Below are 12,853 nucleotides of genomic sequence, written 5' to 3' on the forward strand. Positions count from 1 at the left end.
AATTTCTCTCAACAAGAGCTGTTTTGCTTGGCTAAATTTTTTTGTAATTTAAAAATTAAATAGATTAATGCAACACAGTAGGCACCCTTTATTTTCTTTTAAAATTTTATTTTAGGCTCTCTGCTTTGCAGTACTGATGGCAGGGGTTTCATAATAAAGAAAAATTCCAATACCACCCTCCTACAGTGTCAGTAGAAGGAAGTGTTAGCTTCCCTCCACGATGTCCCAGGGCTCCTCCCTGTTTCAGCCCCCAACAGTGATATGCTTCCTATCAAAGACCAATTCTCAGTTTCTGTTACCTTTGAGTATATTTTTGTTGTTGTTATTTTTGTATACCATGTATAAGAGAGACTATACATGTCCCTCTCCTTCTGACTAATCCGTTCAGCATGTGATGTTCCAGATCTAGCCATGTGGCCTCAATTCCATGATTTCATCCTTTCTTATAGTGGAGTAATACTCCACGGTATCTACATATCACAGATTCTTTATCCAGTGATCTGTTCTTGGACACTTGGACTGTTTACAGGTCTGGACTTTTGTGAATAGTGCTGCAATGAACAGAGAAGCACTGTCTTCTCTTAAGTGTGTTTTTGTACCGTTGGGGTAAATGCCAAGAAGTAGAATTGCTGGATCATATGGGAGGTCAATTCCTAGTGTATTGAGAAGTGGCCGTATTATTTTCCAAAAAGATTGAATCAGTCAGCATTCCCACCAACAGTGAATGAGGGTACTTTTTATCACACATCCCTACCAATACTGGTTGTTTTTAATCTTTGTGAAAGGTGTGAGGTGATACTTCTTTGTCATTTTGATTTGCATTTCCTTGATGATAACCAATATTGGGCACTTTATTATGTGTCTTTTGATCATCTGTACCTCTTTGAGGAGGTTTCTGTTCATCTGCTTCCATATTTTGATTTTTTTCTTGTAAAAATCGGCTACTGCCTTATATATCTTGGATATTAACTTTTTGTCAGATGAATGATGGGCAAATATTTTCTCCCAGTCTCTGGTCATCTTTCTTATTCTAGTCATCATTTCTTCTGTAGAGCAGAATCTTCTTAGTCTTATATAGTTCTGTTTGTTTTGTCTTTGTTTCCATTTGCTTGGCCAGCGGCATTGAATCAGCGAAGATAACTCAAGATTCAATATCAAGAAGGGTTCTGCCTAGGTTTTTCCACAATTTAATTTATGAATTCTGGTCTGATATCAAGGTTTTAAATGCATTTTGATTTGAATTTTAGGAATAGAGTTAGAAAGGGATCTGAGTTCCTTTATTCCATGTGACCAGCACCATTTGTTGAAGAGGCTTTCCCAGCACCATTTCCCAGTTTTCCCAGCACCATTTGTTGAAGAGGCTTCCCTTGCTGTACTTCATACTTTTTGTTCTTTTGTCGAAAATTAACTTCCCATTTATCTGTGTATCTGTCTCTGGACTTTCAATTCTATTCCATTGGTCTGAGAGTTTGTCCGTATCCCATTATCACACAGTTTTCATTACTACAGCTTTGTAGTATAATTTAAAATTGGGAAGAAGAGGCCTCCCATCTTCTTCTCTAGGATTGCTTTGGCTATTCTGAGGGTTTTATTATTCTGTATAAATTTCAACAGTGTTTGATCTACGTGTTTAAAAATATTGTGGATATTTTTATTGAAACTACATTGAATCTATATAATGAGTTGAGAGTGGTTGTCATTTTGACAGTGTGGATTCTTTCAGTACATTAATGGGATATGTTTACATTTCCTCCTGTCTTTTTTTATTGTAGCAGTGATTTGTGGTTTTCTTTTTGTATAGGCCTTTCACCTGTTCTTTTACTTTTTTTTCTCTTTTTGACAGTTGTTAATGATAATTATTTTATGATTTTCTCCTTTTAGCTTTATTATTATATGTAGAAAGGCTATGGGTTTCTGTGCATTGATTTTATAGTCTGCCACTTTTTTATATATGTCTATTGTTTTTATGACCTTTTAAAAAATAATATTTACGGTTTTCTAGGTTTAATGTCATCTTCAAAAAAGTGAGGGTTTGAGTATTCCTTTTTGCATCTGGGTGCCCTTACTATCTCTTTCTTGCCTAATTGCTATGGTCAGGACTTTCAGTGCTATATTGAGTGGTAGTAGTGAGAGTGGGCAATGTTGTCTTTTGTCTGATCTTAGATGCTTTTAGTTTTTTAACCACTGAATATGATTATTGCTGTGGGCTTGTGGTCTATGGCTTTATCTATGTTGAGGAAAGTTCCTTCAACCTCCATTTTATTGGGTTTTTATCATGAATGGGTGTTGGGTATTATCAAATGCTTTCTCTATGTGTATTAAAATGATCATATGGTTTTTATTTTTCTTATATTGGTATGGTGTATTGTGTTAATAGACTGGTATGTTAACCATCCTTGCAGCCCTGGAGTGTATCCCATTGGATCATGTATCCCATTGGTATATGGTATTTTTGATGTATTGTTGGACTTGGTTTGCTAATGTTTTGTTGAGGAAATCTGCATAAGTATTCATTGGTGATACAGATCTACAGTTTTCTTCTCTGTGTAATGTCTCTGTCTGCTTTTGGTTGAGTTTTTGTGTTTGTGCATGGGCAGGGGTGGGGGCTTTAGGGGCCATACCTGGCGATGCTTGGGGAACCGTATGCGATGCTAGGAGTCGAACCCAGGTCGGCCGAGTGCAAGGCAAACACCCTACCTGCTGTACTATTGCTCCAGCCCCTTTATGGCATAAAGAGTTTTAAAGTAATCCCTGATGATCCTTTAAACTTCTGTGATACATGTTACATCTTCCCATTCATTTCTGATTCAGTTTAATAGAATTTTTCTCTCTCTATTTGTGAGTCTTGCTGATGGTTTGTTGATCTTGTTTATTCTTTAATAGAATCAGCTCTTGGTTTCATTGATCTTTTGAACTTTTTTTTATTTTTCATTTCACTGATATTTCTCAAAGTTTTAAATTTTTCCTACCTTTTTCCACTTTGAGGTTGCTTTTGTTGGTCTTTATAGCTGCTCTGCTTCAACTGTGCTCTGAGGTTATTTATGTATATAGAATGCTTTCTAATGAATTCTTGCATTGCTATGAGCTTTCCTCTTAACACCACTTTTGCTGTGTCCCATATCATCTGATAATTTGGATCTTCATTCTTGTTTGTTTCCAGGAATCTTTTGATTTTTCTCTCTGGTTTCCTCTTTGACCCACTGGTTGTTCAGTTATGAGTTGTTTCATTTCCACAAGTGTTTCAGTTTTACCCTCATTTCTGTTTCTGATTGATTTCCATTTTCAGAGCCTCATGATCTGAGAGAATATTTTATAAAATTTCTATCTTCTTGATTTTATCGAAATACGTTTTGTGCCCCATTATGTGTTTTCTCTTGGAGAATGTCTTATGTACACTGAAACATGTACTCCACTTTCTGAGGGTCAAGTGTCATATATATTTCTTTTAGGTCCAAGTCTTCTATTTCTTCCTTTAGAGCCAGTGTTTCCTTGTTGAATTTTTGCCTAGATCATCTATCCATTGTCAAAAAGGAGTGTTAAAGTTTCCTAAAATTATTGGTACTATCAGTAACTTCTTTCATTCTTATTAGCAGCTGTTTAGATACTTTGATGGACCATCATTGGCAACCTATATGTTAAGGTTGTGAGTCATTGATGTGTGATCCCTTAATCATTAGTAAATGGCTATCCTTATCCCTGATAACCTTTTAAATTTGAATTCTGTGTTATTTGATATAAATATGGACACTTCAGCCTTTTTAAAGGTATTGTTTGCCTGAAAGATTGTTTTTCAGGACTGGAGCGATAGCACAGTGGGTAGGGTGTTTGCCTTGCATGCAGCCAACCTGGGTTTGAATCCCAGCATCCCATATGGTCCCCTGAGCACCGCCAGGAATAATTCCTGAGTGTAGAACCAGGAGTAACCCCTGTGCATCGCCGGGTGTGACCCCAAAAAAAGCAAAAAAAAAAAAAGATTGTTTTTCATTCAGGCATGTCTTTTGTAGGCATCAAATGTTAAGTTCAGTTTTCTGATCCGTCCTGCCTTACTGTGTCTTTGTGTCTTTTGATTGGTGAGTTCAGCTCATTGACATTGAGTGAAATTATTGATATGGAGGGATTTATTGCTGTCATTTTGTAGGAGTTATATGTGATTGTGGGGTTTGTCTTGCCGTATAAAGAAGAAAATCCTGAGTGCTTCTTGCAGAACTAGTTTTAAGGCTGTGAAGGTCTTACACTGCTGCCTGTCTATGAAATTTTGTGTCATTTATTTTAATCGAAATGATTATCTAGCTGCACAAAGTTTTCTTGGTGAAGCTTTCATTTCATTTAGCTGTTTTTACTCTATCTCCCATTCTTTCCTGGCCCAGAGGGCCTCATTTGATTAATCTGCTTGAATCTTAGGGGGTTTCCTTTGTATGTGAGTTCCTTTTTTGAACTCGCTGCTTGCAATATTCTGTCTCTGTCTTTAGCTTTTGTAATTTTATTACAATTTATCTTAGATTTTTTAAAAATTGAATTCACTTAACTGGGACCCTTCAGACCTCTTTGATCTGGGTGCACGTACTCCTCAGCTCTGGGAAGTTTTTTACTATGATTTCTTGGGCTGCTGGTTCTTCATTGTTTTCTTCTTCCTTTTCCTTTGAGACTTCAGTGATTTCTATTGCTCTTCTTGGACTTATTCCCTAGTTCGTTAATATGCTGTTTATTTCTTTTCAATCTTTTTTCCATCTTCTGTTAGTTTATAGAGGTTTCCTGCATTCCATCATGGAACTCATCAGTTTCTTCCTCAGCTGTTGCCACTGCTGTTGACTCCTTCCATTGAGGTTTTTTGTTTTGTTTTGTTTTGTTTTGTTTATTTTTGTTTTATTTAATTTACCATACTCTTCAGTTCTGTCACTTCTGATTTTAGTTTCTTATTTCTGTTCTCATGCTTTCTTGTGCCCATACCATTGTTACCTTGAGCTCATTAAACTGCATCAGTGTGTCCTGAAGTCTTTATCTGTGAAACTACAGAGCTGAGTGGTGCTCGAAGAGTCTTCTAAGCTATTATCTTCAGTCTTTTGGATTGGCTGAGCTTTATTGAGATTCCCCACTGTGTCTGCAGTTCTTTGGGGTGTATTTTCATACTTCATATTTGTGAGGATACTCTTACTGATTCGGCCTCTAAATCAGTAGGGTTTATTCTGAGAATAAGATTGTATACTTCTATAGGGTTATTAAATTCAAGCAGTGAAGGGTGACATCAGGGTTACATTCATTCCCTTTTAGGCTTTTTGGCAGTGTTGGGGACGGAGAGAATAATAGTGAAGGCAGGCACTGACATCTAGGACTTCTCTGTCATGGGGATTTGGCTGGGGGTCTTAGGCTCAGGTCTTGATACCCCTTCCAGCTCCAGGCTGCCCACACTGGGCACCTGGTCCATTGGGGGGTGCCCAACTGAAAGATTAGCAAGGCTGAGGGCAGCATGATGATGCTACAGGCTGATAACCAGTATTTTCTGGGGTAGGAATTGAACCCTAGGAAATCTCTAGATGGTACACGGGAAGGAGCTGCCTGGCTAGGGATTGAGTATGTAGGGTCTCCTCAGTGAATATGCCCAAACGCATTTGTCAGGCCCTATCATGTGTAAATTTATAAAATTATTACTATTTCTAACATTTGATGGTATATCATAATGTGGTCGTGTGGCATTCTACTTGAAAAGTATCTGAATGAAGATTCCATATTACCAAACTTTCATTGTAAAATTAACAAAAGTAGTAGATCCAAATGTTTCATTTATGACCGAGGTTTAAAAGAAAATGATGGGAAGAAATCAGAGAGTTTTGGCAAGGTATTTCTAAAACGCATCAACCCTAGATGTGACAATTTATAGCAAAAGTCAAAAAGAATAAAGATATTACCCTAGTTCTTGATTAACAAAGAGCCTTGAACATGCAAATAGGTATTATATTCATACCTTGGCCTGTCTAGCTGCAAATTTCTGAATCAATCTGTTTTAAGACATTTATGTCCTATTTCAAAAAGAGATTGAAACTATTAAAGATAGGAGAGCTATCTTCCATAATAACAGTGAAAGGTTTCGGCCAAATAAGAAGAAAATGGAAACCACAGTTCCACATTAAGAGTATAGATCCTTCAACTTAGAACGTAGTTCAGTAGGTGGGAGTGCAAGGCTCTGGTTGCAGGAGCTCTGGGTTCAATACACAGCAATACAGAGTCCCAAAACACCACCAAAAGTGACCCTAAGATACTGAAAGTAGCCCCTGAACTTCACTGGGTGTGATCCCTCACACACACACACACACACACACACACACACACACACACACACACCACAAAAAGAACATAGTTCTTCTTAGTGCAGGCCACATCACAAAGAAGCCTAAACTCCAAAAGTCAGAAAAATCTAAAGAATTTAGAGAAACAAAGAACCACACATAAGTTTAATGGTCCATTTGAAACTGGTGATCATTAATTTATGGTTATTAAACTATAGTGAATCAGGGCCAGAAAGCGAGTAAAGGGCTTAAGGCCTTTTCTTAAGGCCTTCCCTGTGGTCAACCAGGGCTCAATCCCTGGCACCACATGATTTCCTGAGCATCTCTGGGTATGGCCCCAGTGATTCCCCAAGCACTTCCTGGGTGCCCAGGTAATCCCTTATTCTATAGGACCCAAGCTATACTGTATATTTGGGTTCCCTCTCTAAACTGCAGCCTACCAGACCATTAACTGCTTGTAGGGGGTGCCAGAGCATAGCTTATGAGGCACCCTCCCCCAAATATATATGGCAAATTAATATTTTTATATACTGCAAAATCTCCATCATAATACATCTTGTTGCTATCTAATCTCTTAGCAGCCTTAATGCACAGTATTAATAATTATAGACACTAATCTGCACTTACAGATTTGTAACTTGGCCTTTATATTTTTTAAGACAAACAAAATAGATTCTGATAAAATTTGGAATGGGTTGGTTGAAATTGTAGTAGCCTTTTCTATTGAACTTTCAGTGGTCTGAAATAAAATGATAATATTTCGTCATGAAAACAGCAATAACAACAAAAAATAAAATATGGTGATGTTAGATACATACTGATCTGGAAGATTGTTCATGATATCCTGACAAGTGAAAAGAAATATTTTAAAGGTTGTTGTCTACAGTGTTTCTTATGTTTGAATCTGAAACCATTTATCTGCTTCTTCCAGGAGTTCTTGGTATACTTAGATACATGCAAGCATGCACAAATATTTATTTTATTAACTAGCGCTGTAGCACTGTCACTGTAGCACTGTCATCCCGTTGTTCATTGATTTTTTCGAGCGGGCACCAGTAACATCTCCATTGTGAGACTTTCTTATTACTGTTTTTTGGGTTGGGTTTTTTTTTTTTTTTTTTGCTTTTTGGGTCACACTTGGCAATACACAGGGGTCACTCCTGGCTCTGCACTCAGGAATCACTCCTGGTGATGCTCAGGGACCATATGGGACGCTGGGAATTGAACCCGGGTTGGCTGTGTGCAAGGCAAATGCCCTACCTACTTCAGCCCCTTGTTACTGTTTTTGGCATATTGAATATGCCACGGGTAGCTTGCCCAGGCTCTGCCATGCGGGCGGGATACTCTCGTTAGCTTGCCAGGCTCTCCGAGAGGGACGAAGGAATTGAACCCAGATTGGCCACGTACAAGGCAAACGTCCTACCCGCTGTGCTTTTGCTCCAGTACTTATTAACTAGAAGTTGATAAAAATCTTTGAGATCATAATGGCAATAGTTAATTAAAACAGATACTCTCTCCCTCTTTCCACTATTTCTGACCATCTTTCTTTTACATTAGGAGAAGGAACAGTAGTTTGGTGCATACCCATATGTCATTGTTAGTTTTTGTGTCAATACCGTATGAATAAAAGATTTTACAATGTTTTCTGGTATTATTATAACATCCTTTTAGAACATATCTGAGAAAAATATTTAGCTTAAGCATATTTTTTCATTCTGAAAATGGCATTTATGATTGTGTCCAAATAGAATTGTTTATTCAGTTGAAAGAAACAAAAAATAAGTTAAAAATCAATTTTAAAAATGCATTCCTTTTTCCCTCTTCTTATAGAGTTTACCCCACTAGAAGTAAGATGGCTGAACTCAATGCTCATGTAAATGTCAAGGAAAAGGTAAGATAAAGCTATATATTAGCCTGTAGAAACTATAAATTGGTTAACATTGTCTCTAGTAAAAACTCCATTGCAATAAAATAAGGGGAAAAAATGGATTGTGCTTTACATGTTAAACTTCATACACTAAAAATTTCATATCTTTTAACTTTTTTTTCAGCTTAGTTGGGGCATAAATGGCAAACACTATTTTTGTGTGTGTATGTGAAATAAAACAGATTTTATTTTGAAGGAAAGGGGGAAGAGAAAGTGGGAAAGAATGGAGAGTAACACATACTCAAGAGAACACAGACTTCTCCAAAGGCAGAGAGAGATACCCTACAATACATCCCAGCATTACACATGAAAGTATAAAAGTACTTTTATACTTATATACAATTCAAAAGGGAAGATGAAGGCAGCACATGTGCTCGGGCACCACCTGTGTTTAGCCACATGGGCGCAAGCAGTACATAGGCTCAGGCAGCATATGTGCCGGCAAACACTATTTGGTTTTTTTTTCACCCTCTTTCTTTTCTTCACTGTTAATGATGTCTGGGGGTCACACATTTGGTTGTGTTGCTGGCCAGGGTTTGCACATTTTTTGCAACACCACACACAATACACAGTTGACTGTGATGGTGTTGGGGAGAGGGCTTGTGCTTCTGTTGTATTAGTGGTAAATGGGCACTTACACAATATAGAACTGGGCACTGTGGAGCTGTGCTGAGTGTCAAACTCACAGTCTCCTGCACTAAAGCCAGATACTCTGCCACTCAGCCACATCCCTAAAAAAATTATTTAACAGGATCATAAGTAGTGTGTATTAGAGGTGTGCTAAGCATATTATATTCAATTTCTCATTTAATCTTCAATTTGACCTCTTAGGATTATTATAATCGTTATTCTTTATAGAGGAGCAGATTGAGATATGGAGAAGTTAAGTAACTTGCCTATATGTATATAGCAGAGCTGGGCTAATGAATTCCTGGAGTGCCATTCTGCTGTTCGCACTCTTCACCACTCTGCTGGTAGTGCCAAAGAGCAAGCTTTGTATCTTTCTTTAGAAATGGCCTCAGAAAGAAGAAACCAGCACTTCACCTAATGACCAGGCCTGGTAACCTTCAGTATCTTTCAACACTAAAAATGTTTGACTCCCTAAGTCCCCCTCCTCATTACTTATTGGAGACTGATTATGTTCCAGACCCATCCAAGTCTCTGTCCTACCCTGTGAGGTAACCTCTAATTAGAATCACAATTCCTCGCCTGCCACAAGACTAACTTGTACTTCAGTGACCGTGAACCATCAATCAGAGGCCAGGACAATAGCGCTAGTGCAAGAGCACATATCTAGCATGTATGAAGCCTTGAGTTCAGTTTCCAATACTGCAGGTTCACCTGAAACCCTGGGGTTTGCTCCTGGTGCCCTCAAGTCATGCTGGGTGCCAGCATTATACCATCAGGCCCAAAGTGTTAGGCCAACCATTAGCAGGAGTACCCACCTCACACCCCATGCACCACTGTAGGTGACTTTTTATTATTTACAAATAAATGAAAATAGGTGATCAGTTATGTGAGCCCATGAAGGTGCATTTTGTCTACCCCATTCATTTGCACCCTTGGTGACCCCACAGTAGAGTGGCAGAGCTACACTGGAACTTTCCCCGCATGCCTCCAGGCCAGTTCCAGACTCCACCAGGCTGTCCACTAACCCGAGGGTGCCAGTTTGTCTCTACTCTTTGTGTCCTCACAGCACTAAAAATTCAGAGTGAGGCATGAGAAGAGTCACGTTCATGGAGGCATTTGTCTGTTTTCTTTTGATTTAGCAAAGAGATGTTGACCCCTGCTTTATTCCAGCATGGCTGCAGGTGCTGGAGATATGGTTTGGAACATGTGCAGGATGTGCTTGCTGCCATGGGATTTACTTTTGGGTCAGACCCAGAGAGTGAACCCCAGAGTAGGTAACAGAACCCAGTGGTTTCTGCTTATGAGGGCCGCAGTGAGGGAACAACTGTAATGGGGAGGGGCTTGGTCAGCCCAGCCCTATGGGAGGAGATGAGAGTTTTTTAAATTTTACTGAATCACTGTGAGATAGTTACAAGCTTTCATGTTTGTGTTACAATCACGCAATGATCAAACATCCATCCCTCTACCAGTGCACATTCTCCACCACCAATATCCCTGGTATATTCCCCCTTTTCCACCCTCCCCCTGCCTCCATGGCAAACAATATTCCCCATACTCTCTTTCTACTTTGGGGCAGTATGGCTTGCAACACATACACTGGGAGGAGGTAAGATTTGAGGAGATGAGGACAGCAGGAAAGAAACATCATCCTTGTGATAGAAAAGCAGGAGCCAGGTTCTGAGGTGGACTAAGCCAAAGTATTTGAAGAGCCATGTGATTAGAATATCATCTCTTCTCATTATTTCTGGCTTCTGGCAGAAACCTAGGTGGATTCCTGGGCTTCATGAGCTTAGATGGGAATAAATAAATTTTCTTCTTCACCAAATGAAATCTAGAGTTTCCTTCTATTTGGAGTGTAGGCAGAAGGAGAAAAATACCCACAGTACTAGCAAGAGTACCTGTTACTTTCAAAAGTAGAAATAAATCACAGTTACCTTCATATCAAATTACATTTATTGTAAATGGACTGAAATGGTTTCTTTTATCACTACTTTAAAATTACTGTAGTTTATTGAGCCTGCCGTATATTGTGTTATTTGATGTTGGTATAGAAGCAAAAAGATGACTAAAGCCTAAATTTGTTTTTTATTATTCTTTCAACTTTATTTCAGTCTGAATGGTTTCTTTGTAATTCTTTGTATTTTAGTTTGTGAATATTAAAACATTATTCTAAAAAGGATCACCACCCCACAGCCCCACCTTCCCCTACCATGCACAAATCATGACCAGGCTACCAAAGGGCCCTGAAAAATGTAGAGACTAGGGGTCATATAGAGCTTTATTCAAAGGACAAAAGTAAGCTGTTGAAGGTTCAAAGCAGGAGCGTGGCTTGGTGTGATATTTTTTAAAGTTTGCCCTAGCTGTGTCAGCTATTGTGCTTATGTCTTACAAACCCTCCTGTAAAACACTTTACCCACTGAGCACGAGGTAAAGTGACTAGTTAAAGTCAGACTCTTGGGATATGCAGAGGAACCTGGTTCAAAAAAGAACCTGTGCTCTTTCCACCACCTTACTGCTTCCCCTTAGCATGGAAGGACCACAGTTATTGACAGGTCATTGGTAGGAGCAGGCCTCTGAGGAGCTGGGTGTTACTGAAAACAGGGGTGCTAAAGTACCCTTTCCTTAAGGGTAAGAGAAGGAGGCTATTCTCCACAGACCACAGAGGTGCACCAAACACTGCCTGCTTCCTCTTAGGCAGCGCTTCTACCCACTCATCACAATCAATGTCACATCCACATAGGAAGATTAGCAGGAGATGTTGTGTTTGCCATCACACTTCAGCAGCTTATCAAAATGCTGGCATTGTTTTGAAAGAGGGTAATGTGTAAGTTACAAATATTATGAATTTACATGACAATGCAAGTAGAACTCTTACTCAATGAGTTATTACCATCTTCCTGAGTCAAAAGGTTAATAGATTTCTCAATTCAATAAAATAACTCTTAATAAACAACGGAAAAGATGAGCATTTATAATTTTATATTAATTTATTTTAGTACATGTATTTCCTTTACTTAATAGCTTTCATGTCCTTTTTATGATTAGTTTCTCAGTCTGTCATATGGCAGTGGCATTTTAATTCTGAAAATTAAGAATAGTAATGACTATTATATCTTAAAGTACAAGCTTTTGGAGATCTGACACCAGATATATGCAGTGTTCTTATGCAATGTCTGGACAAGATCATAAGAAATTGAATAATTGATAAAAAAAAGTTTTGTGAGGAAATGAGTTCACCTCTTGCCTCTTGGGGGTCCTCTGTTAGATGAACTGATTGTACAGGAGCCCTCAAATCTGTGGGTTCTCTTTCTGCTCTTTTAATTACCCATAGTTCAATATGACTGAGAAATATTCATTTATTTTTTTGCTCTTTGGATCATACCCAGCAATGCACAGGGGTCTCTCCTGGCTCTGCACTCAGTAATTACTCCTGGCAGTGGTCAGGGGACCATATGGGATGCTGGGAATCGAACCCGGGTCAGCCATGTGCAAGGCAAATGCCCTACCCACTGTGCTATCATTCCAGCCGCTGAGAAATATTCATTTTAAGGGTCGGAGAGATAGTCAGTGGGTATGTGCCTTCTGTGCATCAGACCTGGGTTCAATATCCAACATCCCATATGGTCCTCTGAGCCTTACCAGGAGTGATCCTTAAATAAGTTATCCTACAATGAGAGACTCCCCCCTTTTTGGTTCACCACCTCATTGTGGCAAGGGGATGGCAACGATGCCAACCACCTCATCGTGGCAAGGGGGTGGCAATGGTGCCAGCAAGCGAAGAGCGAACCAACAAGTGCTGCCAAAGATACAGGCCGGTGCAGAGCTGGACTCCTTGCATCGACTGTGTCGATCTGGCCAGTACTTTCTGTACATGAGCAGCACGTCCATGCACAAGGTGTGTGGCATGTTTTTTCAGTGTGCAGATTGTTGCAACATGCCAGTTGACCTAAAGCTTACATTCTGTAGACTGGGAGCACCTGTAAGGGGGATTAGAGGCCACCCCAAAAGCCTCCGT

General features: G+C 39.1%; 1 protein-coding gene across 6 annotated transcripts in view; it reads left to right on the top strand.

Moving 5' to 3' along the window:
• Positions 1 to 12,853, top strand: part of SPATS2L (spermatogenesis associated serine rich 2 like) — a 202,974-nt gene that overhangs the window by 88,818 nt on the left and 101,303 nt on the right. For all 6 annotated transcript variants that reach the window (XM_055122610.1, XM_055122607.1, XM_055122608.1 and 3 more), the window contains exon 3: positions 8,112 to 8,172. In XM_055122610.1, coding sequence (XP_054978585.1) covers positions 8,134 to 8,172 — 39 coding nt within the window. In that variant the 5' untranslated portion in view covers positions 8,112 to 8,133. The remainder of the gene's footprint in view (positions 1 to 8,111; positions 8,173 to 12,853) is intronic.

Source organism: Sorex araneus, chromosome X, assembly GCF_027595985.1.
Source record: "Sorex araneus isolate mSorAra2 chromosome X, mSorAra2.pri, whole genome shotgun sequence".
NCBI classification, from domain to species: Eukaryota; Metazoa; Chordata; class Mammalia; order Eulipotyphla; family Soricidae; genus Sorex; species Sorex araneus.